The sequence below is a fragment of the Glandiceps talaboti genome, chromosome 2 (assembly GCF_964340395.1).
Source record: "Glandiceps talaboti chromosome 2, keGlaTala1.1, whole genome shotgun sequence".
Taxonomy (NCBI): domain Eukaryota; kingdom Metazoa; phylum Hemichordata; class Enteropneusta; family Spengelidae; genus Glandiceps; species Glandiceps talaboti.
Window position 1 is genome coordinate 25,889,975 of NC_135550.1, and position 25,905 is coordinate 25,915,879.

The window sequence follows — 25,905 nt, forward strand, 5'->3', positions numbered from 1 at the left end:
AAAATATTGTGATCAATACATTTCATGACTAAACTATCTGTCAATATAAGTACCATCCAAGTGAGAATAGTTGTAAAATATTGGGGAAAAACAAATGATATGAAATATAGAAAGAGTTGCAATATTGACATGATACAAAATGAACAAATTTCTTTCTTCTTTTTTTCCTTTTCTTCTTTAAATTTTACTACGTCATTTTCCTATACTACTATGAGTACCAAAATTAGTATTATTGACCTTTGACCTTTTGATCATAATACTCTGGATTAAACCATAATTTGCTAAACTTCTGGCAAATATTCACCAATATTTTTTTTTTCTTGTTCTTAGGTTGGAGATAAGGTTGGAAGTCAACTCTGTGCAAAACAGGTGAACCATAGTATCTCATAAAACTAAATTAGATGGGGTAGGGTGGGGTTGGGATGGGCAATAGGAGGGAATTTCATCTTTTATACCCTGTGCAACACAGGTGAAGCATAGTATCTCATAAAACTAAATTGGTTTGGGACAGGGTGGGGGATGGGAGATAGTAGCAGAATTTTGACATTACTTTGAAGTCACCTATAACTCATTCCCTTGTACAAAATCAGCCAAGTTGAGCTCACAACCATATATTCTCTATAAAATATAAAAACTTGGAGCGGCAGTATTGCTTTAATTGTCAGTTTATACGTCCATTCTCATACAACAGACTGAGCTAAATCAAACTTTATAACTATATGTGTTGAGGTTTTAGATGCCATACTGAAATTTAATGTGAATTTCTTTCTTTTGTGGAATTGTACAGTGTGTGCATTGATCTGTACCTACTATGAATGCATGGATTTATGAGTCTGAATACTGTTAAAGCAATAAACCTATCATCCCATTTCACATAGCATACAAAGATGACAATAAGACCATACCATTACACTATAGAAGACATAAATGAATCCATCATAGTCATACATGTACAGCTAATATTACAGTAAGACTTAGATGTATTATACTTTACAAAAGATACAATACAAATGTAAAACACCACTCTTACTCTACTCTGTTATTGTGGTTGAATATATACAGTCAATTCTTTAAACATGCATGAATATATCATAGGTATAATTAGAATTATAAATATTCATTATTATATTTAGTGCTTACTTTGTTGTATGTTTATTTTTTGGCCATAGTAATAATTCATATGTAGTTTTGTGTTAAAATAAAATATACTATATACATATTACATATATGCATATACATATTATACTAAGAAATGGTAGTAGCTAAGATTATAGACATGCATATAAGGTCTAGAATAGACAGTATTAGAGAATCATTCTGTACTGAAAGCTGACTAATAGATTTCATACTGCACTGAAATAAAATACAAAAAATGTAGCTGGTACAACATGTATCTCCATATTCTATAGAAATGAACTGAATTGTATAGTTTAACATTATGATGTGGTAAAACAAGTCATGTAATAGTGATTTGAAGTACAAACTTGATGGACAATAAATGTCAATTGTTATCAATATGGTTTGTGTCTACACTTCAATACATGAAATAAATATCATGTAGTGATAGTAAACAGTTCATTAAAGTTCTTGACATGCATTTCAGCAGTGTCTACATGTTCAACATGTGAAGTAAGTGTAAGTAGTATATAGAGGAAATATAGTTCACCAAAATTACTGACAGGCATTTCTGCAGGGTCTTTGCTGAGGTTATAGAATGGTTAGCCGAGTAAAGTGAGGACTTAATCCAATACTTGTAGTTACATATTAATTTTGCTAAACACGTCAGTGTAACGTTGGAAGACAACAATCAAGGAGCAACACAGGTAGATGATGATATCTACCACTATACTGATACTATACACACTGAAGGCAACTATCAGCAGATAAAACAGGTAAATTTTGGTAACTGTAACACTATCAGGAGGTACACACTCTTCTCAAATAAAATGTTTTGATTATTGACATAAGAAGCTACAATTATCTTCTCTTTTTTTTTCTCATTGTGTTGACAAGACCTGGTATCATGACTTGATCTGATAATCAGCACTGTCAGTCTTCAAATACTAATAATGTAAGCTAATTAGATGGCATGATGATTACTAGGTATGTGTGTAATATGAAGAATGATACCGTCCATGTAAGAACATGTACATACAGCATTACTGTATTCAATAGTTATTGGTAAATCACACAATAATATGTATCTGTATTTTAGATTGTGGCACCAAATGAAGATATAGTTAACCCCTCCCCCTCCCCTCTTCCCCACACTATGCTTTCGTCTACTATTTTCACAAATGAATTCAATTGTTTAATTGATCTAAAATACTCTCTCCCTAAAATCAATAAATTTTACATACAGAGTTTATGTAGCAGTTCTGACATTGTTTCTTAGGTTCCTTACTCAGAATACACAGAAACTGTGTTACTTTCCAATTGAGTTAATAATCATCACAGAGAACCATGATATACAACATGGACTCTGTAATGATACTATTAAAGTACTTTAGGTACAATATGGTTACTATGGTTCAGGCAGAGAAGTACATCAACAAATATAATTTCACTTTTGAATTTACTGTATACATCATATTGCTTTTAAAATGAAAGTTTACTTTTATAGGTTTTGTTTCAGGACTATATTTTTTAATGATACTGAGAATTGTGATGGTGTGGTATCTGTGCAGGTTCAACTTTGTCCTAAATTTGTCTTGAAACCATTACAATATAGGACATCACTAGGAGCTCTGGGAGCTATCCCTATCATGGTTTGTGTTGGAATGTACATGTCTTTTTTGTTTGCACTTCAAGACAACAGGTGGTCCTTACAGGACATTGTTACAGTGCTAAGATGCTATCTCGCCTGTGGATACTCCTTCTGTTTCTTAAAAGTCATTTCATGTGTACATACAATTAAGACAATTGACAACTTTTGGCCCTGTTGCCCTTATACAAATCCAAAACATCTGATGAAATGAGATACCCTTTGCTGTGCTGTCCATTTCAATGTAGGGTTAAACACAAGATAGGTGAAAATCAGTTTTACTTTTTTTGTTCTTTCAATGAAGGACTCACTGCATTATGACTTCAATTACTACTAGTATCATGCAGTATCTTTTCCTAAATGCACTCATTAGATCTTGATGAAAATATAATAAAGTATCAAAAATGTAAGTCTGTGAGTTATGTTTCTGATATTGCATGCATTGTCAGATAAGGTATAGACTACAAGTATATATCATACTAGCACAAAAAGTTTAAATAAATAATTCAATTTTTTTTTTAGATTGAAGACTATGTTATTTGTTATTCTTAAAGCTGATAAACTATTAAATATAACATGGAAATCGTAGATAATTGCAATATATGTACCTTCTCATTATTTATCATTTACTTCTGTACGTACGACATTTTCATTTATTTTATTTTTGTTTATTTGCTGTGTATTCAAACTGAAATATGTTTGGTTGCAGACTACTACCATGGGCACTGTGTGTGAAGTTTTGCAAAGAGGTGTGTCGTGCCTTTCAAGTGTACACAGTAGTTGATAAGGAAGCTTATTGTATATAGTACAGTTTTGTTACAACTTTCACTATAACGTGTTAATCTATTTAGCATTTAAGTACACTTGAAGTTAAAGTTTACGCAGTGTTTATACGCATTCATATCGGTAGCACTGTCGGACTAGTGACAAGTGTTATCGATAAAATTGTCAACGAAGATGTCAGTGTCATTGGCGGATTGCAAGTATTATTACCAGTAACTGTAATGCCGTAAACGACAGGGATACCACTTTCTTCTGTTAATACAGTCTGGAACATACTACGGCTGATTGTAAAATACAAAGACATGTATGTGTGTTTTAATTTAGTAAGCAACACCGTCGCACATGATTGCTATAGAATGTCACGTCTTCAAGTCTTTCGTCTTACCTTTCATGTTGAAGCTCGATTGTCGATTTACTCAATCATCTCGTTATTTCCGCCATTTTTCAAGTGTTCTTGCCGTAAAATAAGACGTTCTGAAATGACTGGCGTTGACAATGTATTAGTGGAAGCCCTGTCTAAGTCGACGTGAAACACGATAGAGGACTCCCTCATGAAACATTCATAACCCAAACAACGGTAACTACGCTACCGAACGCCGCCATTCATGTACACCTGGACAGCTGGACTAATTGGCTTTTAGTACTAGTGGAAGCACCCCCTACAATCTTCTTATCTTTGACAGTGTAACATTGACAAGTGAGTCAATTGAGTTACTGAAAAATAAGTTTACGTCGAAGAATAATACACTTTTAAACGGTTTATATGTTTTTCTTATATTTACTTAAAATATTTCAAGAGTAATCATAAACATGCATATCTGAGGGAGGCAGTCCAATAACTAGATCAGCGTATTAAGATAACACCAACATTAAATGTGAAAATAATATCAACTCAACTCGGGGGGAGAAAATGACCACATCTCCTGTATGAATATTTTAGGTAGCATTCATTTTTGGAGGCTGTCCGGAAAAATGGCGCCATTGGCTTCGCTCAAATAAATTCAGAAGAATAAAACAAGCAAGTGAAAGAAGTGTTGTGATGTCCTATAGAGGGCGCAAGTCAATAGCAGTTTCCATTTTACTGATTTTACAAAGCTGCCATGAAAAGTATCATCTAATGTAATATACATTTGACATTCTATCAATACGGTTTTTTTTGTGTGTTTGGATTACTAGTCTTTATTTACAGACAAATGTCGTACAACTTGTTTACTAGTGATCTGTTCATAGATCACTAATAGTGTTCACCTCAGGATCTATAATCTGTTCATATGAATGAATTACCAGATATTCCTTTCCCTGCATTCAATTATTCACTATCACAATCAACAAACATATACCATAATATTTTATATTATCATTGCATCCTATTCGGATATAATTTAGCAGTGAACATAAAGGAAAGAAACTTGACATATTGCTAAAAGTGTTGTTGACAAGATCGACTTATTTAACAATGTTTAGCCAAGAGTAGGAAATGACTCTCAGATCTCACATATACAATGGTAAATCACTAAAACATTTCCGGACAAACACTCTTTATCAATAGATTATAGAAGTTCACATAAGGTCATCAAAGTGAATCTATCAATACAGCAAGATAGAAGATGTGGTTACACATGGAAATACAATCTGAATTCCATTTATAATATGTACAAGTATATGTAAGCATATGTAAGCTTGGAAGTTCAGCTTCATTCAAACAGTGATATGGTTTTATTTATTATCAGCACATAATGATCTTGCCAGTCTTGCTTATGGAAGTCAAACTACAGCGAGAAAACATCACTTAGTGAGTTGTTGCATTACTAGTGTAATTATACCAAGTCTACCACCTATACTTGTAAACATTGTGATGTAAACAATGTAAACACCCAAAGAGTTTCTGACTTGTCAATTTCTGTGATTTCTATCATCAATGGTAACAAAGACCCCCCACCCCCACCCCCCATCAATTGTTTTTACCTCCCATATTAAAGCAGCCATATGGACGAGGATTGGCTATATAATATTTGGGATTTTTAATTTCTAAAACAATTTTATCAAGGCTTCCTACTTGAAAAATCAATGTGAAACAACCTATGCCAAGTCCTTGTCTGTAACTCATTAAATTGCAAAAGATTAGTAAATATGTAAAATCATTGTTACATGTATTGTACATACAATAACAAATATCTTACACATTTAGCTTTCTGCAATGTATTGAGTTGCAAATACAGACTTTGTCAATGTTGTTTCACAATGATCTTACAAGTAGGAAGCCATTATACCATGATAATTGTTTTATAAATTAAAATTCCAAAATAAATATCTAATCCTCATCCACATGGCCACCTATAAGTGTGAGGTATTGCTTTACCAGATCGTGTGTGTGTGTCTATATCCCCTCATGACATCTAAATTTCAATAAAATTTTGAACATTTATATCTTATGGTCATGGTAAGAAGAGATTAGACTTTGGTAAACTGGTAAAATTCTAATTGAAACCTCGAAAAAAGTCATTCTTCAAATTTCATATAGGCCAGTTTATCAATGTCTGTGGAGTTATTCAGTTACAAATGAGGCTCATTTCTGAGTAAAAGTTGCATTCTCACATCACATCAATATCAGTACCGCACAATCATGAGACGAAAATGCTAACATCACAATTCACCTTTATTTCAAATTAGTGTAGAGACCAACACTTTTTAAGTGCCAATATGGTGCAAAAAAATAACACAACACAGTACATAGAGCAATTTATCTTAAAATTGGATGATAAAAGGTTCAACCTAAACATCACTGAAAACATACAGCCCTCCATTCCTTCTTGTCACATGCAAAGCTTTCCTGGATCATCAAAGCAAATCAATTTTTTTCATCAAACTACTAAACCCAATTTTGTTTTAGTATAAGTAAATGTTGGGATGATAATTTCAATAATTCCAAACGAACAGAGTCATTTTCTAGATCCACATAGCACTGACAGTTATCCATGTTGAGCGCATGGTACAGAAGTTGTATGGTGTTAGCTAGTCAGATTGACTTGTCCTGATATACTTCTATACAGTGCACATCACAAAACAAGTTGTAAGTACATGTATTACTGATTACAACAATGTCATCATATAAATTTGAAAGAAAATCCCAGACCAATGTTCATTCAGTGGTATTGTCCTTATTCAGTTTAATAAAATTCACCAACAATCCTACATTTTCTATAACTCTCAACTGTTGTCTTGTCAAACAAGTAATCACAATTTCAACATCGATGCGACGCAATGTGGACCCAGAGAAATGGAGATGTAGAAATCTACCATCCATCATATTTAGTCTTACAATAAACAACATGTTAAATGTTCAAGTCATATGAATGGTACGCCGCACTGTTTTCCCTTCCACTACTATAACTTTATATATAACTGCTTCTTTTAAAGGAGCAAAGCTTTGAATATTACTTCATTAAAAAGAAATTTACAAAAAAAAAATAAAAGACAAAACAAACAAACTGGCAATGGTCCACCCAACCTAGGCATTTGTACAATTACAATCATAGTATATGTCATCGATGCACTGCAACATAAATAATTGTACATAGAAGATCAATTCATGGATTTGCAGTACATGTACTATACATTAACAAAAATACAACTACATGATGTTGGAATTTCTGCTTCTTAAAAGCACTATGACTAAGTTCACAATCACAATGTGAACTTTAAAAAGATCATCTATGTTAGAAAAAAAGTAGACTTGAAGTATAGTTATTGGACATCACTGGAGAATGTGTTTTCAACGGATATACGTATCAATATGTGTGACAACTAATTAAGATAAACTTTCAAAGCATGTTATCCTCTCAGCCTTTTAGTGACTGGTTCCCTTCTAGTGACCGAGACAATTCAGTCACACATTGTTGTTGCACTGTGAAGGATATTTAGGAATAACTGCAATTGCACTATGTGCGTGCAAGATTGTGAAAAACATGTTGGGTAATCCAAACAGCTTTTGTAACAAATAATACAGGTACATGTACTATATATAATTATAATAATACAGGTAATACAGGTATTGCCAGGATGTTGGATGACAATGGGTAGAATCTCAATATTTTCTATTCAAATGATAATTTGTGTAATATAATCATTTTTTAAAAATTAGTCTCTGAATAAGAGAGAAGGTCGTACTCAATAGTTGTTAGATGTGAATATCTGATGATCAGCAGTCATTAAATAAAAAGTCAGTAAGTGATGGCAATGCGAGTTGTATGCAATTGGCTATGGAAACAATCCTATGCTAACTTTTACTTATTTCAGTGCCATCATGGATGACATACAGAAACAATACATTTGCTTGTTTTTATGTATAAAATGTATAGGACACTTTTTTCAGTTTCCTGATAGGTGAAATATTTCAATTTACAAAAAGACTCATGGATGCCATCGTTATGATAAACCTAACACCACTACAAGAAATGTGAGGATAAACGTTATGAAATCAACTAGTGAGGCATTTAGAAACGTTTGCCTTGTAGTCAAATGAACTTGTTCTTTCATCAAATTTCTAAATAATCATTAGATGTCACATGATCATGAGTGGATGTCACATGTTTTCTACTGGATATCACATGATTACCCAGTGAATATCACATGTTCATCTTTGGATGTCACATGTTTTCTACTGAATATCACATGATTACCTGGTGAATATCACATGTTCATCTTTGGATGTCACATGTTTTCTACTGAATATCACATGATTACCCAGTGAATATCACATGTTCATCTTTGAATGTCACATGTTTTCTACTGGATATCACATCTGATTTAAAATGAGTGGGACTTGTAGACCAATATTGATGGCAGGAATATTAAACACTTAAATAATGATATAAGACTGCAATAAGCTTCAAATAATTGTGGTGCACAACACAAGACTGTCCTTCACCCAATAAATTTCATCTATAAAATAAAAATTAAAACCTCTCAGAGCCATTTGTCACAGCAGAATTGATGCTTGCTGTATTTAGGATGAACTGAATATAACTCATCAATGACAACTTGACTCTTGTGAAAAATCCTTGTTGAAAATAACGCCTCTAAAATTACGTAGTGAACAAAACATAAAACAACTAAGCAAAAATCTTTCTTCTTTTCAGTCAACTTTATCAACTGATATTGAATAAAGTTTGAAAACAAAATCAAGTTTGAAAACAAAATCAAAATTCATATATGATAAAATCACTAGTATTTGATTAACCAAGGTAATTCTTCTGTTGTAAGCAAATAATAAAACAGATGTCAATGTTTATGAAAAAGTTTCAAACAAAAAATACAATGTTAATATTTAAGCAACTATGCTTAGTGAAAGGTTGTAAAATGTTAGCAGACAGAATGAAATCATTATGTCTTATGATAAGGATTAATATAACAATATAATGCATGATATTAAACTGACAGATCTATGTTTGACAGTCTTTTTAAACCAATCTAGAGATGCACAAATTAAGATTGAGTTGAATCTGACTGTACCTAGCATTACATGAAATGAATAATGGCAGTAGTGAGAGTCCTATGCTTGTGAGGAATGTTAAGTTATCTGAAGGTGATAAGTGAAAAAAAAATAAGATTGAGTGACAATTAAGACACAGAAATAAATAGTAAGTATATCATGAGCTTAAAACATAAATCTGAATAATATTTTTTTTAAAGAGAACTTTCAAAAAGTACAATGAATACAGAATTCAGTGCACATATCTTTAATAATTTGTAAGATAGTTTACTCAATAATTTCTATCTTGGATCCAATCAAAGAGTTGTTCAACTCCATACATTATCACTTGTGAGAAGGTATGGCAATGATCACTACAACAGACGAAGCGATAAACACAGAATAACTGCTTGTAAATTTGAATCCAACAAAAGTCATTACAATGGAACATTCCTCTTTACAAAAACTTTCATGATGACTGATGAAAGCAATACTATTCCAAACTATTCCACCCACTGGGTATCTAACTTCCCCTTTCTTTTATTAAAAACTCTTGTTTCTTGAAGAGTGTGACTGCAGACAAAGTCTTGTCTGAAACAGTGCATTTTGTGCTCTGAGCATATCTAGGATAAAATGATTCTCATTCTCTGAGCAGCCAGTCGTTTTCTTTGACTATACGCACACATGGCATCAAGCCTTTTACAATTCACACTTGGCACATAATATCTAGTCTTTACTACATTGACTGTGTATAAGACAAGTACTGTATTACTTTTCACCAACATAAATGCTAATATAAAACTGGCCCACTTTCCTTTTATTTTTGCTTTCAACAACCTAACTTGACGGTTTGTTGAGATGTAAAATAATAATATTTTATCTGTAAATGGTCATACACTGTGATAAAGTGTTTTTATAGTCTTAAAACTACACCACGAAATTAGATTGAGAATAGTTGTTTGTGTGATTTAGCCTTTTGGAATATACCACTTATAACTATCATTACCACAGTTGCTTCCATGTGAATACAAGGTGGGCTTATTATCATGATTACAATTATGGTTTTAAATTTTTGTTTTGTTTTTTGTTTTTGTGTTTAGTTTTTTAGGGTTTTTTTCATGGTGGGTATATTTTGTTTTTTATCATATAGACTAGCTGTTAGTCTGTACTACTTCACAGACACTACTACTCAATTTTACACAATATATGAAATTTCACATAATACTATGTATCTAGCTAGCACTTCTGACTTGATAAAAATTGTTAAATATGAAGTGAGCTGTGTATACCCTGTTTGGTTTATTATGTTGAAAGGCAACAATGATCTGTATCCTAGTCTACAAAAGTACAGAATTCATTACTTTAAAAAAAAACACAGTTCATGATTATTGGATTAAAAACAGCATGTATCATGTTGGTGAAACATATAACATATAGAATCTACCGACTGACGTCACAAATACAAAATTTGGGTGTAAATTTCTGAGAAGTGTTTCAGAAGGACTTTGTCTGCACTGTGATTTGTAGGTACTGTACTAGAACTATATAGGATTCGGGTAGTGTACTCTCTTTAAGGCAACATGAAATGTTTTTACATGAGTCAAGGCAGTCCAAACATCATAAATATATAACATTTTGTCCAAAGCCTAAATACAAAAATAAACTACCTATATACATCCCATACTTTGTAGAGAATAGTTTGCAATCATCAACGTATGGTGTATTGTTTGCCAATCGAGTTCCACTGCCTGGACTCATGTCAATACATTCCTAGGAGTTTTGTTCCAGTGGTTCACCATACATTAGATGGGGAAGGAACCCTGTTCGGTGTTTGGTCAAGTGCCCGTAGTAAGTCTTCACCTTGTAGGAGTCCTTGGGTAGAATTCAATGGGGCATTCACTTCAGCATCATAGCGAGATACATCTAACAGTGGTGGTATTTTCATTCCACGCTGCAACAAAATAAAAATTTCTACATCAAGATTCATTCATTTCTTTTTCAATTCTAAAGACAACATTTTAACACTTTTTACAAAACGATTTGAAACTGAACAAAATCACCAAATATAGAATATGTGACACTCACTATCTGAAGTGAAATACAGTTTAATACCTAGGTGTACATCTATTCTGAAATATATGTACAGTTCTTATCTAAGTGATATCAGTTTATGACATCATTACACAACCCCACCCACAAACCCATCACCACCTCACCTATGTAGATTGCATAATACTGCAAGCACTGCCAAATATCCACAAAAGTCAGACTATGCAATGATCAGAACCATAAATGTTGAGTGATCACTGATAATTTATCATAATGTATAGCTTCATTATCCAATTAGTATCAGTTGTAGTGTTTAATTTAGCTACACAGAGACGAGACTGGGCAAAGTTTGCTCCTAAATTACACTTCACAATCTCATTACATGTTAGTATACCAATACTTGAAAAAAAAATGTTTCTTTCTTTATGTATTTATTTATTTATTTTGCAAAAATTGGATTTGTGTCTTATAAGCCCAAGGGGCTGGATGTGGCAAGTGTTATGAACAATTGTACCAGATCATATAAACAAATGTATACTTTAAGTCCACATAGGACACGTTAATAAATAAAATACAACAACAACAACAACAACAACAACCAATAGAAAACAAACACATTAATTTAAACTGTACATATTCCTACCTTTCTATTACCATTTGTCTCACCATCACGTCCATTGATAGCACAACCACCATTCAGTAACAGATTCAATAGAGAGCTCTTCTTCTGGCTCTGTGTCTGACTCAAATTAGTTTCTGGTCGCCTTTGACATCCTAAGTTGACAAGTGGAGAAACAGGAAGTTGACAGATGTATTAAAAACAGAGAAAATTTTACTGAAGTTGATGCATTTAGCAGTTTGAATGGCAATAAGGGTTCTTATCAATTAGACTATGATAGTTTGAATTTCCAGTCATCTTGCAGTGGATTAGTCTATAGACAAAACCTCTGATCTATGCTTGAAGATTGCCAAACAAAAGCCAAGGATGACCTCTGGTGCTTGGGCGTAAGTGCCCTCGATGTGCACCTAGTACCATTGGTACAATGCAACCTCTGGTCACCTAACATCAAAAGAAAGCTTGACAATCTATCAGCTAGACTAGTAACGGATTAGACTTGTCTGAATGTCATCTAGCAACATTCATTTCCTTAAACTCGGTTCATAAAGGCATTAGTAGTTACCATGCTAACAGTATTTCCTCCAAACTACGTAAGACAGACACATTTCCTTCAGGTATGCACACTGCAGGTGTTTTGATTGATAAAGGATCATAACCTAACTAACATTACATCATGACTAGGGTTAATGTGCACATGTCATTTAAGTAGTCTATCATACAGTAGACGATTCAATTTTTGACTATTTGGTAACTAAAAATCAAACAGTCAGATAAGAACTGGTGATAAAAAGTTTGACTACAACACACCTGCTGACATTCTGGTCGGAGTACTGCTACTGTTTTGTGGTTCCTGCTTTACAGGATGTACTCCAAATAACAGTTGTTCACCAAGTGAGCTCTGTGCACAGCTAGTCTTTGGTGGAGGCTGAGTCACCAACGATGTGGTAGTCATCTTCCGTTTTCTGATAGTACTTAATAAACTGCGTGTCAGTGAAGGACGACTGTTGCTGTTCATATTCAGCGGTCCACCATCACTACTAGAATCCAGTTGGTTGATAGGAGCTTTCAGCTGACTCAACAGAGTGACATGAGTACTAGTTATATTTGGCACTCTGAAAGTAATGAATATTAGTACTTAGGTTAAGCTGGAACACATATTGGACATCAAAACAAATGAACCCAAGATTTCAAGTTCTTAAGAATCTTAGTTGTATCATTGGTGGCGGCGCATCGCCATCGTCATCATCATAATCATCATCAAAACACACATATTGGCATATTCAACAGTTAACAATTTGTATCTACGACAACATGCACCAATATTCAGATAGTTGTACAGTTTTATGTGAACATCCACAAAATCAAAACACAAACATTTTCAAGATTGAAAGTACAGTTAATACATGTATTTCTATTTTAAACTGTGTCTTACTTAAATGCTATTCAACAAATGACTCAAATTTGGCGATATCACTAGCACAAAATATTTACTGATCACCCTCCTGTGATTGATACATTTTGAACAGAATTGCCCTTATCATTTAGACTTCATTTGCACTGCAATAGTACTTCGTTAATCAGGGTACACAGCGTATACCTAAATTCAATGGCAAATATTCCACTCAATTTTGAAGAGCCCTTCATAGAAAATTTGACAAAATCATCAAAGTCTTACTCCAAGGTTTATTCAATACTAGCCTACTGATGGTGCGTTTTGGACGGTGCTGTAAAAGAGGCTGTGGTTTACGATGATTTTCAAATGTAAATCACATCATTGATCTTTAATAGGAGAATTCTAGGGTTATGTATGAGATTGAAACTTTAGCTTTTGCTGTGATCCATTGTTTGTGTGCCAAGAATAAAGTTTCCTGAATTAAACTTCAAAGATGAAAGTTCAGTTTTCATAAATTGCAGTGCTTGTTTACATTTATTCCTAACTATAGTGATTGGTGTTATACTTACGATGGACTCGGCGTCCCCCTACAGACAGGACTGTATACATTTCTGGGGGGAGAGGGTAGTTGAGCCGGGGTAAATGATGTTGGATGGGGTGGTGATGGCAGAGCTGCACTGCTTAACACAGGATCATTCATCATTTTACCACTGTATAAACAGAAGTCCTCACCAACCATTGGTATGTATGGAGCACGCATTTTCAACTCTTCAGTAGACACATTCTGCAAGAAGACAGTATGATTGAATGTAGGCAATTTGTCATCACATATAACATATCAAATAAATAAATGGCATAAAAATAATAACTGAGAAATGAACATAATGAAGTGGAAAAATTTATGGTATTATTAATTGAAGAACTCTACACTACTTCTATTTACTGTTAAGTTTCCAATTTCATGGCTGTAATAGCTGACATTTATCTTTCTACATCCTGTGAATGACATACATTACATTAGAACATTAATTATACATGTACTAGTTTCAATTATTTTTCTTTCCTTTATCATTATGATCGTTAAAGCAGCTTATTATTTTGCTATGGCAAGACACAGAATGGCCTTAGCACTAGGAGTTAATATAATGTACACTTTTTTAATTGAGAAGACTTTAAGTTGAACATATATCACATTTAAGAATTTAAACAGACCATTTTTTATATATATTGAACACATATTGCCTGGCCATGAGGGCTATAGCACCCGTTTATTACACCCAAGGGACTGTGAGTTACCAGAATCACATGCTATTTCCCGAGGCCAAAGGCCGAGGGAAATAGCATGTGATTCTGGTAACTCACAGTCACGAGGGGGTAATGGATGGGTGCTATAGCCCGAATATAGGCCAGGCAATATGTGTTTCATAATATACCTCATGCTGTGAACTCGCGGTGGCAGACGACATCGTCAGAAGCTGCCATTTTGAGCTGCTGTGAACGCGCGGTGGTCATGTGACCATGTAAAAGTTGATGGAACTATTTCCCTAGGGAAATAGTCATTCTATTTTCCTATCACGTGACTGATTCTAGCGAATCGTGGCACAGCATTATCACTAGGTATATTATAAATATATATATATATATATATATATATATATATATATGAATGTAAGTGTCTCACTGGAACAGTGCTCGATGCAAATATTAGTAGCAGAGTATCACATCATTATTACAGTGTAATTTGGAGATGATTTGCCAAATTTACACCATGAGATATTGAATTATGAGGGTTTATACTTACAAATTCATTGGTGGTGCTGGTGGCTTCATAATTAGTCATCAATGAAGATACCTTATCTACAATTTCTCCATTGACAGATGGGTCATGACTCTGATAATCAGCTGGACTGTTTGGACAAGTCTGAAAGAGACAAGTCATTATGAACATTAACATAACTTACTCTCACAGCTGTAAGGGAACATCTGAAAAGCACAGGACACACCATAACAACATAACACTCAAAGGTCCTGGGCTGAGAAGACAAGTATTGGCCTAGGAAAATATGAGAATCCATTGAAATTAGAGAACACCAGCTGTCCTTCAACCGTGAACTGTGGATACCATCTTCCACCTATTTACAATAGTCTACTATCAGGTGATTCCACTAGGAGGTCACCTGACCAAACGACATAACATCATTACACTGATGACGTCTGAGTGATTCGGATGAAAGCTACGTAGCCGCTTCAAAAAATAGATTCCAATAAGGCAACTTTACTATTACTACTATATAAAATGGAGTCAAGCATCAATTTTTATTCTACTATAACTTACTATGTATACACTTTTGATTGCTGGGATGCAGATATCTACCATGTACAATGAAATACTTAGTTAATGTATCACATTACTTTACAAATGTTCCTGTATCTCAAGAATACATACTGTTATTTTAATACTAAAATTAAAATTTACTGAGGTCTTATGCTTTGACTGTGGTTACTTTTATAAATGAAATGAAAAACACAACTAAACAACACCTGAAAGATACTAGCAGCATTTGCATTCACATTTATATGATAACATTGTAGAGGCATGTAGTGGGTTTTTTTTGCTAACGCTGGGGAACCCTGGTAACAGCAAGGGAGAAAAGTTGCATAGATTCCAATACAATTTACCATAATTTTGTTTGGGAACCCTGGTAGATTTTACCTGCTTACCGCCCTTATCAAAAACACTGGGCATACCTGTGCAGAAGTGGCAAGAACTCTGCTGAATTTGTTGTATGAATGAATCATGACTATTTCCACCTCAGAACTGACCTACCTGTGGAGTGACTGCAGGGCTTATAGTCCCTGGTGATAACGCCATACTAGTTCCACGGTATTGACTAAATACATCTGGTTGTCTGAGAGGTGGTGATCGCTGTTGTTGCTGCAGTTCTGGCGGTTTAGGTGGTGAAGATGAAGGCTGTTGTTTAGGAGGATCTTTTGGCAGATCTTTGGGATTGAAGTCCCCACTTGTTAGATTAACAGTAGTGTTGGTGAAAGGATCAAAACCAGTGAAATTTGGTGTGGACTCTTCTGTTGGAAACAACACCTCATCATACATCTGCATGTCCATGTCCATATCTTAAATGGAAATAACAAAACATGAATGCATTTTTTATCTAATAAAAGAAGACATCTGCTGATTTGACATATGTACATTTTAACTCCCCTTATGAATGTCTGCATTTTTACTTCAATTCCATCCCCAACACCTAGTCACCCTGATCTGGTGACATACCTATATTTCAAATCCCAATCTCCCTGGGTCACTCCCGGCAAATAAATCACTATGTTAATACCAACTCATGGTAATTTTGTCTGCATATTTTTCAGGCTATTATATATATAAAGTGGTAACATTAACAGGTATTTCTTCATGACCACAGAACAAACTCTTGAACTGTCTTGCCAAAAAAAATCATAAGTGACCTCTGATCAAGTTGAGGTCATAGGTTGGTAAGTGTAATATTAACAATACAAATGTCATATACACTTAGAATGCTGAGTGTACATTAGTCAAGTTGTCAATCAATGCTGTGTCCAAGCACTCAGACACTTCATGCTGAGTGCATGATCACTGTCTGTAATTTATCATTTTTGAAGCTGCTAGTCACCATACCATATCAGCTGTTAGTGACCATATCTTTATACAGATCTTGATAAATCTTGTAATATCAAAACATATAGAGCTAAAAATAGTCTTGCTGGACAGTATGAACTAATATACACATCAAAACAATGACAATTATCTAGATGAACTATATACAGGTACAAGGTCTTCATATGACTGATGTGTTTGTTACACGATCGTTTCACAATGTCACAGTTTTATAGTACATTCTTGTAAACCATATCTGTGAACAAATTTCACCTTTTTCTGACAAATTGAAATACGCAAAGAATGGTCAAAGACACAGTGTGCGAGATAATTCTGAATCACTGTCATGTAATCTATGAAATTCAAATTGGTATGATTTGTAATATCCAGATAGAACCAATCATGATTGGTAATCTGTGTTTTCTACAACAAGACAATTAGAATTTATTGATATGATAAGACGTGTGTTATTACTTGGTCAGCAAATTTACTTCAATCACTATTAAATACATATTCATTTTTTATTAACCATACAGTTTTACAAGTCTAGTACACTTTGACTCAAATTTTGAAATATGTTAAAATCATGGTGAAATTTCACTGTCATTTATGTTAGCAGAAAGTATCAATACATCTACAGCACTCCTTGTAAAGCACCAAAACTGTAACATAATGTCCAGCAAATACTGTTTATTTCTCTTTATGACATACCGTAAGCATTTACTCCTTCATTGTGTATGTATGTATACACCTAGTAAAGTGTATAGAGCTATCTGTACCTATAAATTCAAAGATTTGACTTACTACTAGTGAATGACAATGGAACCATAGCTGGTCCAGGAGTAGGAGCCAAATAAGGTAACTCATCAGGGTCTAGATTCCAACCTGAAATGACACAGACACAAGACACAAGTCAGTCTCTTTATCTCTCATTTTGTATGTGTATGTGTTTGATATTCTACCAACTGAGATGATTACATAACCTATTTGATAAAGACTAAAATGTATTGCAAGGTTAATACATAACACTGCTTTCTAAAATTATTGACAAATTCCACACAGTGTAATTTTCACATTGCTACAGTTCATTACTGCATTCCATATAGTATACTTTCACTCCTGACAATACGAGTATAAAGATTGCTTTTCTTTCTTGACATTTGGGACCTTTTACTGAGAAAAGAAAACATTTGAAATATAACTTTCCGTTTGCAATTAAGTACACTGATGTTTCTTATAAGTCTTCAACTCTAATATATCTACCATATAATTCCTTTGTACTTGTCATGACTTTTGTGATAATTTATAGTATAAATAAACTAAGATAACCTCTCCTACACATAAGAACCATCTGCAAACTCTTTCACTTCATATTGTAACTACTGTAACCATTAGTTTTACTTACTGTTTACTTTTTCACCAGATGATGTCCAGCTACTGGAATTCTGATCATCGGTACATGGACTAAATATCTCCTCTGTACTCAGTTTAATGCCACTAGATACACGTGGCACTGCTGGTAACTTGGGTTTGGGCTGTTCTTGCTTTTGTTGTTCAGTCGACAACACCAAATTTTCATTTTCCACACCACTGGGACAAATAAAATATATTTTTTAGAAACAGTAACATCTGGTCACCTGTCATTATGTCATTTTTTCATGCTTCAGTGTTTGTCTTTACATAACATGAGATTTATACATGTCACAACAGAATTTCAGCCAAATATGAAATGATTCTGGAATATGAAAGGACTCATATTTATACATGATTATTCTTTTACTTCTTTGCATCCTCTGAATAAAACATTAAATTCAACATATTCTCTTATGAAGAATTTCTGAACTTTGACCCTTTTCCAATATCTACATAATAATCATTTTGTATAGGATCAGTAAATGTATGACATCAAAGAAAGTGACTAGATGTTCAATACTCAGAGTATAAATTATCAAACAAGGACTTGTCTTCCTTTCTAGGTCTCAGACCAAACTACTTTAACAGCATGCAATAAATCCAGTTGAAGTCTGTAGGAATAAATTATTCCCCTACCAGACATTTTCCAAACATTTTTGCAGTATCCCAAATCATCAGTGATGGTATTGATTTGTAATCGGTTAGACATGTCATAAACAACTGCAGGAAGTATTGATTTATCAATAGATCTAAATCTAGATTAAGCTCACTCTTCTGACCTTTACTAAAAGTAGACATATTTCCATACTAACAGACACTCACATAGGATGCAAATGTTAACATTGTCAACTAGAACATGATTGCCACTGGGCTACTATAACAGATCTACACACCCCTCCATTCCTTGTTTAGTATGGCTACATAAACAGTAGTGTCACCTTGATTCCAATTTTGCAGTTTCATTCTCATCCCCAATCCCATTTACATCCATGTTTCATATGCAACTTCCTCATCCCCAATCACCCCTCCAATATTGGGCATGTACATTCCCTCCCCAAAACCCATCCCACCCATTTTTGGCATATAACTTTAATACCCACAATCATTCTTTAATACTTCGCATGGAATTCCCCCACCCCTACTCACCCCTCCCATTTTTTGGAATACATCTTCCTCATTCCAACACTGCCCTCAAATGTTTTGGCAGACAACTTTCCCTTACCTGAGTACATAATTGACACTGACAATACACTGTGGTTTGGATGTTCTGTTGTTGTAGATGACTGTAGCCTGTGTTTGTATCCATACATATCCACCTTTTTTACAAAGGAACCGGTAGCGTTGAGTTGATGTCTGACCCTTAGCATACACTAGAAAGAATGATGACACATTCAGTCAATATTACCTGTCTACTTTTCAAGGGAATCAATTCAGGCATGTACATTTCTGAAGTGTTTATTTCCTCAGTTTGGTTTGAACGAGGTGTGGAATAACTAAACAATCAAATTGTCACATGTTTATTTATCAACGTTGATGAGCTATCATTTTACATAGAATAGAAAAACTTCACTTTACTTTTGAACATTTTCATTGTCTATAATCGGTAATCATCTTATGACAATTTTTCAACTTTCAATTTCTCAAGTTCAAATTATATGGATTGCATTGAATGTACAACGATCATTGATGTGCAAAGTTACATGTCAAAAAAACATATTCATCAGCTTGTTAAATAGACAGGATTCATCACCAAAGTCACTGAATGGTACTTTACTATTCATAGTCTCAAATCCTTGTTCTCCTATCGTATACTAAATGGAAAGATGTTGGTATCTTGGAATTAACATGGTTGCATGATGATGTCAAAGTTGAACAATAGCCCCTACATGAGGGTAGGTTCTATGGTTCAACTACGCGAATGCCCATGTTTTCAAATTTGTTTGTAACTCTGCAATATCTACCCTAGCTAGATAAGTTATTTTACAGATACAGAAGTGCATAAAGTACTTACAATCATGATAACTCTTCTCTGTTTTGTCAGTATCCAAAGCATGACAGAAATCATATGCTGACTTGCCAATCAAGTCACTGCTAGGATAACCCACAATATCCTGGATCCTACAAGTCATGGAAAAACAAAACATATAGTCATTTCATTCCATAACTACAAAACCACATATAATTTCATTTCAGTTCTATATAATTTGTACATCAATATAAAACACATCACTTTTGACAAGTATTTGTATCATTGTCTATTTATGTTGTGTTCAACATAAGACCTAGATCCTACTTGTCTTGTGTACATGATAGTGGGGTTATCTCAGTAATCTTTACAGGTCTTTCATGTTAAAGTACAGGCTGTGGTGGACGTGTGTTACTTCATGTAGTACATCTCCTGTGTACTACTTCTTTGTGCCCCCAACCCCACAAGACTGGCATTTTCTGACGTACATGCTATCATAATTTGCAGTATGATATTACAGGCATGTTTCAAGTTTGACAGCACAGTCGTGTCTCACTTTTATGAGCTGACAGGTTCATTTCATCCTTTAAGAAAAGCATATCTTCACTTGCTAATATTTCATATTGATATCTGAAGCTGTGGTCGTTAGCAAGGATCACTGTAACAAGACATTGCAGCGATACACAATGCGGTAAGACATTGAATACTTAATGGCAGGAAATGAAAACATCACTCTCTCAACATTTCCAATATTCTCATATCATTTTACAGCATATGACAGGCTAAGTAATAATAGGTTCATAGGAGCATACTGAAATATGATAGGTGGCCTTTTCCTGTTGCTTTCAGGGCCAACCACCTACAGATCATCATCAGTCTTCAAGAATAATATGGAATTGGCAAGACATTTGGACAGATGCTGTATATTATTGTGACTTTAGTACTGCATACGTGATAACTAACCTGTCATCAACATATGTAAATTTCATGTCCATGGAGTGTCTAGATAAGAAGGTTTGGCTGTCAAGAGGTATCTCAATGTTGGCAGGATGTGGAATGGGTTCTCCAATCAAGATGAGACAACTCATTGGAGGGGGTTTGTACCCCATCAAACTCACACTGGTACTGGATTCAGCAGACTTCATATGTCCATGGCACTGTATCACCTGTGGAGACAAAGATACAAGGCAACAGCACAGTCAGCTTTCTGGACTATTTCTAGGATTCGGATCTATACTGTTTTAATATTCATGATAAGCAGTAGCCTACACTTGTTGCAACAAACTGCATTTAAATAAGTCTCCTCTAGAGACTTTAATTCATAGTGTTTCTTATAACAAACACTTCAGTATATTGGACTTTTGAGATTTACAAGTTGTTTTTTTGTTAAATAAAGGCTACATATATCTACTTGTCTATCATGAACATCTGGACATGTACAAGGGACAGAAACTTACTATGCACTAAGAAAGCTGTGGGTTGGATAAGGTAACAAATGCAAAAAGGCATGTACATATACTTTTTAAATTTAAATACAGTATATTGACTTACAGTAATGAGTGGACATTTTTCAATGGTGCCATTTTTCTTGGCATTAACAAGGAAAAATGATAACACCCTGACCTTTATATAACTTATTAGCAATAGTCAATGAATAAAAATATCGGGGTACCTATTTTCAGTTTACTCAATGACAGATCTCAAACATGTGAGAAGATAATATTCATCTGATATGAACATAATCTATGTGGTAAGTGATGAGTACATCATATTTCACTTAGTGAAAATTGCCCTTCTTATGCATTAATATCTGGAGTGTCAAATTACAAGAAATGGACATTTGTCTTCATTTAACTGATTTACTGGGCCATGTGTTTTTTGTCGTCCTTTTTCACAACCTCATATGTCCATCTGTGCTCTTTTAGTATTTTATTAACCATGATAGATGACAAGTTTTGTCTACATGAAGAATGTCAACTAACTGTGAGTTAGAATTGCAGAAAGGACAATGACTGTGGTGTACTTTGTACCTTCCACAAAGAGTCTGTAAACCCTTACGACAATGATTCTACTTTAACCTGAGCCATGTTTGAATCTTCATCACATCGACAAGAATTGGAATGAAGAAATACAACCGCCATGACACTTTTCATCAATATCTTTTTTTTGCATGATTCCTCTACATCAGTCAACATCCACATGTAGTTGACTATAGTGTTCATGCAGACAAATATATAAACCTAGATTTACCTTGTAAGTTGCTGATTTCAGATTGACGTTTCTGCCTTTAGGTGTCAATGTGCACTTTAACCTCATCAAAAAACAGTGTTCTTCTTCTTCCTTCTTGTTTGAAATTTGCAAGCCTGGTTTATCTGAGAGCTGTTCTCGGATTTCCTCATGATCACATGGGTGAGTATAGTCATATATGCTATGACCAACCAGATCAACCTGTGACAAGTCAAATTCAATAGAGGTATAGTGAAATTTCATAACACAAGGATAGCGAATTCAAAACAAATTTTAACTCTGTCTTACAGTATATGGAAAATATTACTGACTTTTCCTATGGCTACATTTTCAGGTATTTTAAAGTCAGTACGCTACCCACTGCAAACACCTTGCAAGCATTAAAACTTACCAACTCCCAACCCCAACAGATTCTGTTTTTACTACTGAGGTGTTGATAAGTTGATTAAAATTTACTGCTAATGTGATATACAGTGCTGGTTTTCAGTTATTATGTTTTTAAATTGCATAGATTGTAGTGATGTGACTGCTGCAATTATTATCATGATTGACATTATAATATATAAATGTGTTGACAAACAAAGTTCGTTTATTGAACTTGTGTGACACTGTGTGATCATCCCTAAATCACAAGAAGATTTCAGGACATGTAGTCTACTAAAACACTTTTGATTTTGTTTTCTTACTAATATTGGCATTATCTTGATGACAACTTTATTGAAATTCCAACCTATCCATGAACAGTATCTTTATAAAAAAAAAATACTGAATTATCTCAATAACTGACATACTTGTGTGAGTCCTAGATATTTGGACACATTTTCTGATAGGAAAGCCATGTCTCCTTCTTGAGTGAGTACCATCATGAAACCCTCCAATGCTTTCAGATAGTAGCTGTCCATCATCTTGTCTACAACAGCACTACGTGATGTCACTGCTTGACTCTTTCCCTCTAAAAGAATAAATACATACGAGACAACAACATTTAGTTGCAAATAGATATCAAAGGTGAATCTAAGCTCTCTGTAATACATGACAAGATGTCCTGCAACGATAGTTACTTTGAGCAGTTAGACAGGATACAGTGTATGTATACACATACATTTGAGAATGACTTCACAAACTACATACAATTTGCTAATAAGTTATAGCCAATACCTCCCTAAAGCTAACTTTTCTTCATCTCAGCTGCATTATAACTTAAGATTTATACAGGACGTTTCATCAATGTTTTGACAGGGATGCAAAAATTACAGCAAAACTTTGCACTGAGTAGGGAGATGTCAAGTCAAACATGGTACGTTTTTTAAAATGAAACATTTGCACACAATATGGTTTGAAATAGAGCTTTGTTGGAATGACTGTATTTAGTGTACCATATTAAGGTTAAATCTGACTAAACAAATCATTTCCCAACTACTGTTATTAACAGCAAAATTGGTGATAGCTTTAGGGCATGACAATTGTATACACTGTACTATTTACTTAGCAGTAGTCAACCAGCTGCAGTTGTGAAATAGTCCTACGCCAAACTACACCAATTGCTGTACCACATTTCCCTCCCTAGGGAAAAAAGATACAGCCTACCACACATATCCTCCTATGATTAATATTTCAGTGTAAGTGTGTGTGTATGTGACAGTGTGTGAGTGTGTGTGTGTGTGTGTGTGTGTGTGTGTGTGTGTGTGTGTGTGTGTGTGTGTGTGTGTGTGTATAAAACACATTTTTATTCTATGTCCTAATGGTGTTCACAGTGCGAATTATTCTATAGGTTCAGCTTCATCCTCCATTTGACATAGACAAAGCTGTAAGTGATAACTTACTATTGATCTATGTATTGTATATTTAGGTTATGTCTGTAATATATATACAGCAATGACATGAAATAATATGCACACCAACAATCAACATATTTAGTGTCACACAAAGGAAACAACAACAATAAACAAAACAAACAAATCAATACTTGGTACATTATTCACTTGATAAATCACTACCATGCTCATGAGAAAGTACGGTCAGTGTTCCTTTAATTACAATTTAGTTTAAACATTGTGTTTCTTTGAAAAGATGTGGTTGTAGAACTCCACGGAGTATGGCTGTAGTAGGCCTAGACAATTACATAAAGGACATGTGACATACAGGGAGCTGGACTGGTTTACAGTAAATCACTCTAGTAGCACTTTCAACTCAGTATGAGGTTCCTGAATAGTCAATTGCAAATTGTATGGGAACTCTTTATTATGTTTATGACCAATTTGGCCTTATTGGGAAAACTGTCATAAATTATTATGAAGTATATACCACACTGTTTTAGCCTGGTCATTAGATAGATAGATAATGACAAGCACTGTTGTTCCACCCTTTCATCTTCTCCAGTCTCACAAATCTTACACAGTTCAAGCTACAAATCAAACTTCAATGAAATCTTTCTTCTACCTTTTTCCTATCATAAATATTTATTTAGCATACCTTAGGATAGCTAAGAATGGAACAATACACTTTTACCATTTAAGAACTGATAATAATTGAAACAGATAGAGAAATGCTACAAAATTCACTAGTTCATGTAGGAAAAGTAATCTTTTAAATAAACTTACTTTATGAACCAGTTGTATATTTTTTTTCATCTGTCCAAGATTTGAAATAAATAGATTCATCCTGATACAAATACATGTGGTGTTGGTGATGATGATGATGATGATGATGATGATGAATGATGATTTAATTTAAATTAATTAAATTTGACCTTGAAAATGAAGGTCACTGTCAAAAGTAGATGTCTGAATAGAAAGCATACCCAGTCTAACAATGGGGTGTACACATTTAATCATTTGAATGGAGTCTCTCCATATAAAACTTCCAGTTATGTTATGTTTAACAAGTTACTCTTTGACCTAGAAGATGAAGGTCAAAGTCAAAGCATGTGTATATGCAGCTCTATAAATATTGCTGCAGACACTTGAATGGTGTCTATAGATACAAAAAAAATTGTAAGTCATTGAGTAATCTGCTCTTTGACTTTGAAGATGGTGGTCAAAGTATAAAAAGAAATCAACGGTGTGCACACTTGAATTGAATCTGTGTACTCAACTTCTTGAATAATGGTAGGAAGGCAATTTTTGGCTGTTTGACCTTGATAATGTTGGTCAAGGTCAAAGGTCATGGCTGAATTAGATAAAAAAAGCTTAACATTGATCATGTTGGGTAGATATTTGAAAAGTGTCTGTATGTATCTAACTTTTGGAGATATCACATAAAATGTGCAAAATAACAAATATCGCCTACCATTCTGCCATAAAAGTCAGGTTTGCATAACTACAGGGCCTACATCTGTCCTACATAGTATGTTAACTTTGTGTAAAGTTTGATTGAAATCAGCTGATGCATGTCAGAGAAATGAGGGTGTACAGACAGACAGACAGACAGACAGACAGACAGACAGACAGACACGTGGACGGAACCTAATGTGATAGCCCCCTCCAGGCATCACCAGCTGGGGGCTAAAAAAGTTTCATCTACTTCTACTAGGCATTGCACTTTATTGTACAC

At 34.1% G+C, this 25,905-nt stretch overlaps 2 protein-coding genes across 6 annotated transcripts in view; both read right to left on the reverse strand.

Annotated features, from left to right (window-relative positions):
* Nucleotides 1–4,091, reverse strand: part of LOC144451207 (uncharacterized) — a 36,060-nt gene extending 31,969 nt beyond the window's left edge. For all 5 annotated transcript variants that reach the window (XM_078142031.1, XM_078142024.1, XM_078142018.1 and 2 more), the window contains exon 1: nt 3,933–4,091. In XM_078142031.1, the coding sequence (XP_077998157.1) occupies nt 3,933–3,939 (7 nt within the window). In that variant the 5' untranslated portion in view covers nt 3,940–4,091. The remainder of the gene's footprint in view (nt 1–3,932) is intronic.
* A 2,094-nt stretch (nt 4,092–6,185) lies between these two features.
* The window catches only part of LOC144453547 (hypoxia-inducible factor 1-alpha-like), a 51,924-nt gene continuing 32,204 nt past the window's right edge, over nt 6,186–25,905 (reverse strand). The window contains exons 3-15 of the mRNA XM_078144863.1: nt 23,145–23,305; nt 22,357–22,554; nt 21,070–21,272; nt 20,152–20,258; nt 19,363–19,510; nt 18,133–18,317; nt 17,532–17,612; nt 15,906–16,210; nt 14,880–14,999; nt 13,648–13,862; nt 12,493–12,797; nt 11,710–11,840; nt 6,186–10,968 (exon numbers count right to left, since the gene is read on the reverse strand). Of these exons, the coding sequence (XP_078000989.1) occupies nt 10,810–10,968; nt 11,710–11,840; nt 12,493–12,797; nt 13,648–13,862; nt 14,880–14,999; nt 15,906–16,210; nt 17,532–17,612; nt 18,133–18,317; nt 19,363–19,510; nt 20,152–20,258; nt 21,070–21,272; nt 22,357–22,554; nt 23,145–23,305 (2,318 nt within the window). The 3' untranslated portion in view covers nt 6,186–10,809. The remainder of the gene's footprint in view (nt 10,969–11,709; nt 11,841–12,492; nt 12,798–13,647; nt 13,863–14,879; nt 15,000–15,905; nt 16,211–17,531; nt 17,613–18,132; nt 18,318–19,362; nt 19,511–20,151; nt 20,259–21,069; nt 21,273–22,356; nt 22,555–23,144; nt 23,306–25,905) is intronic.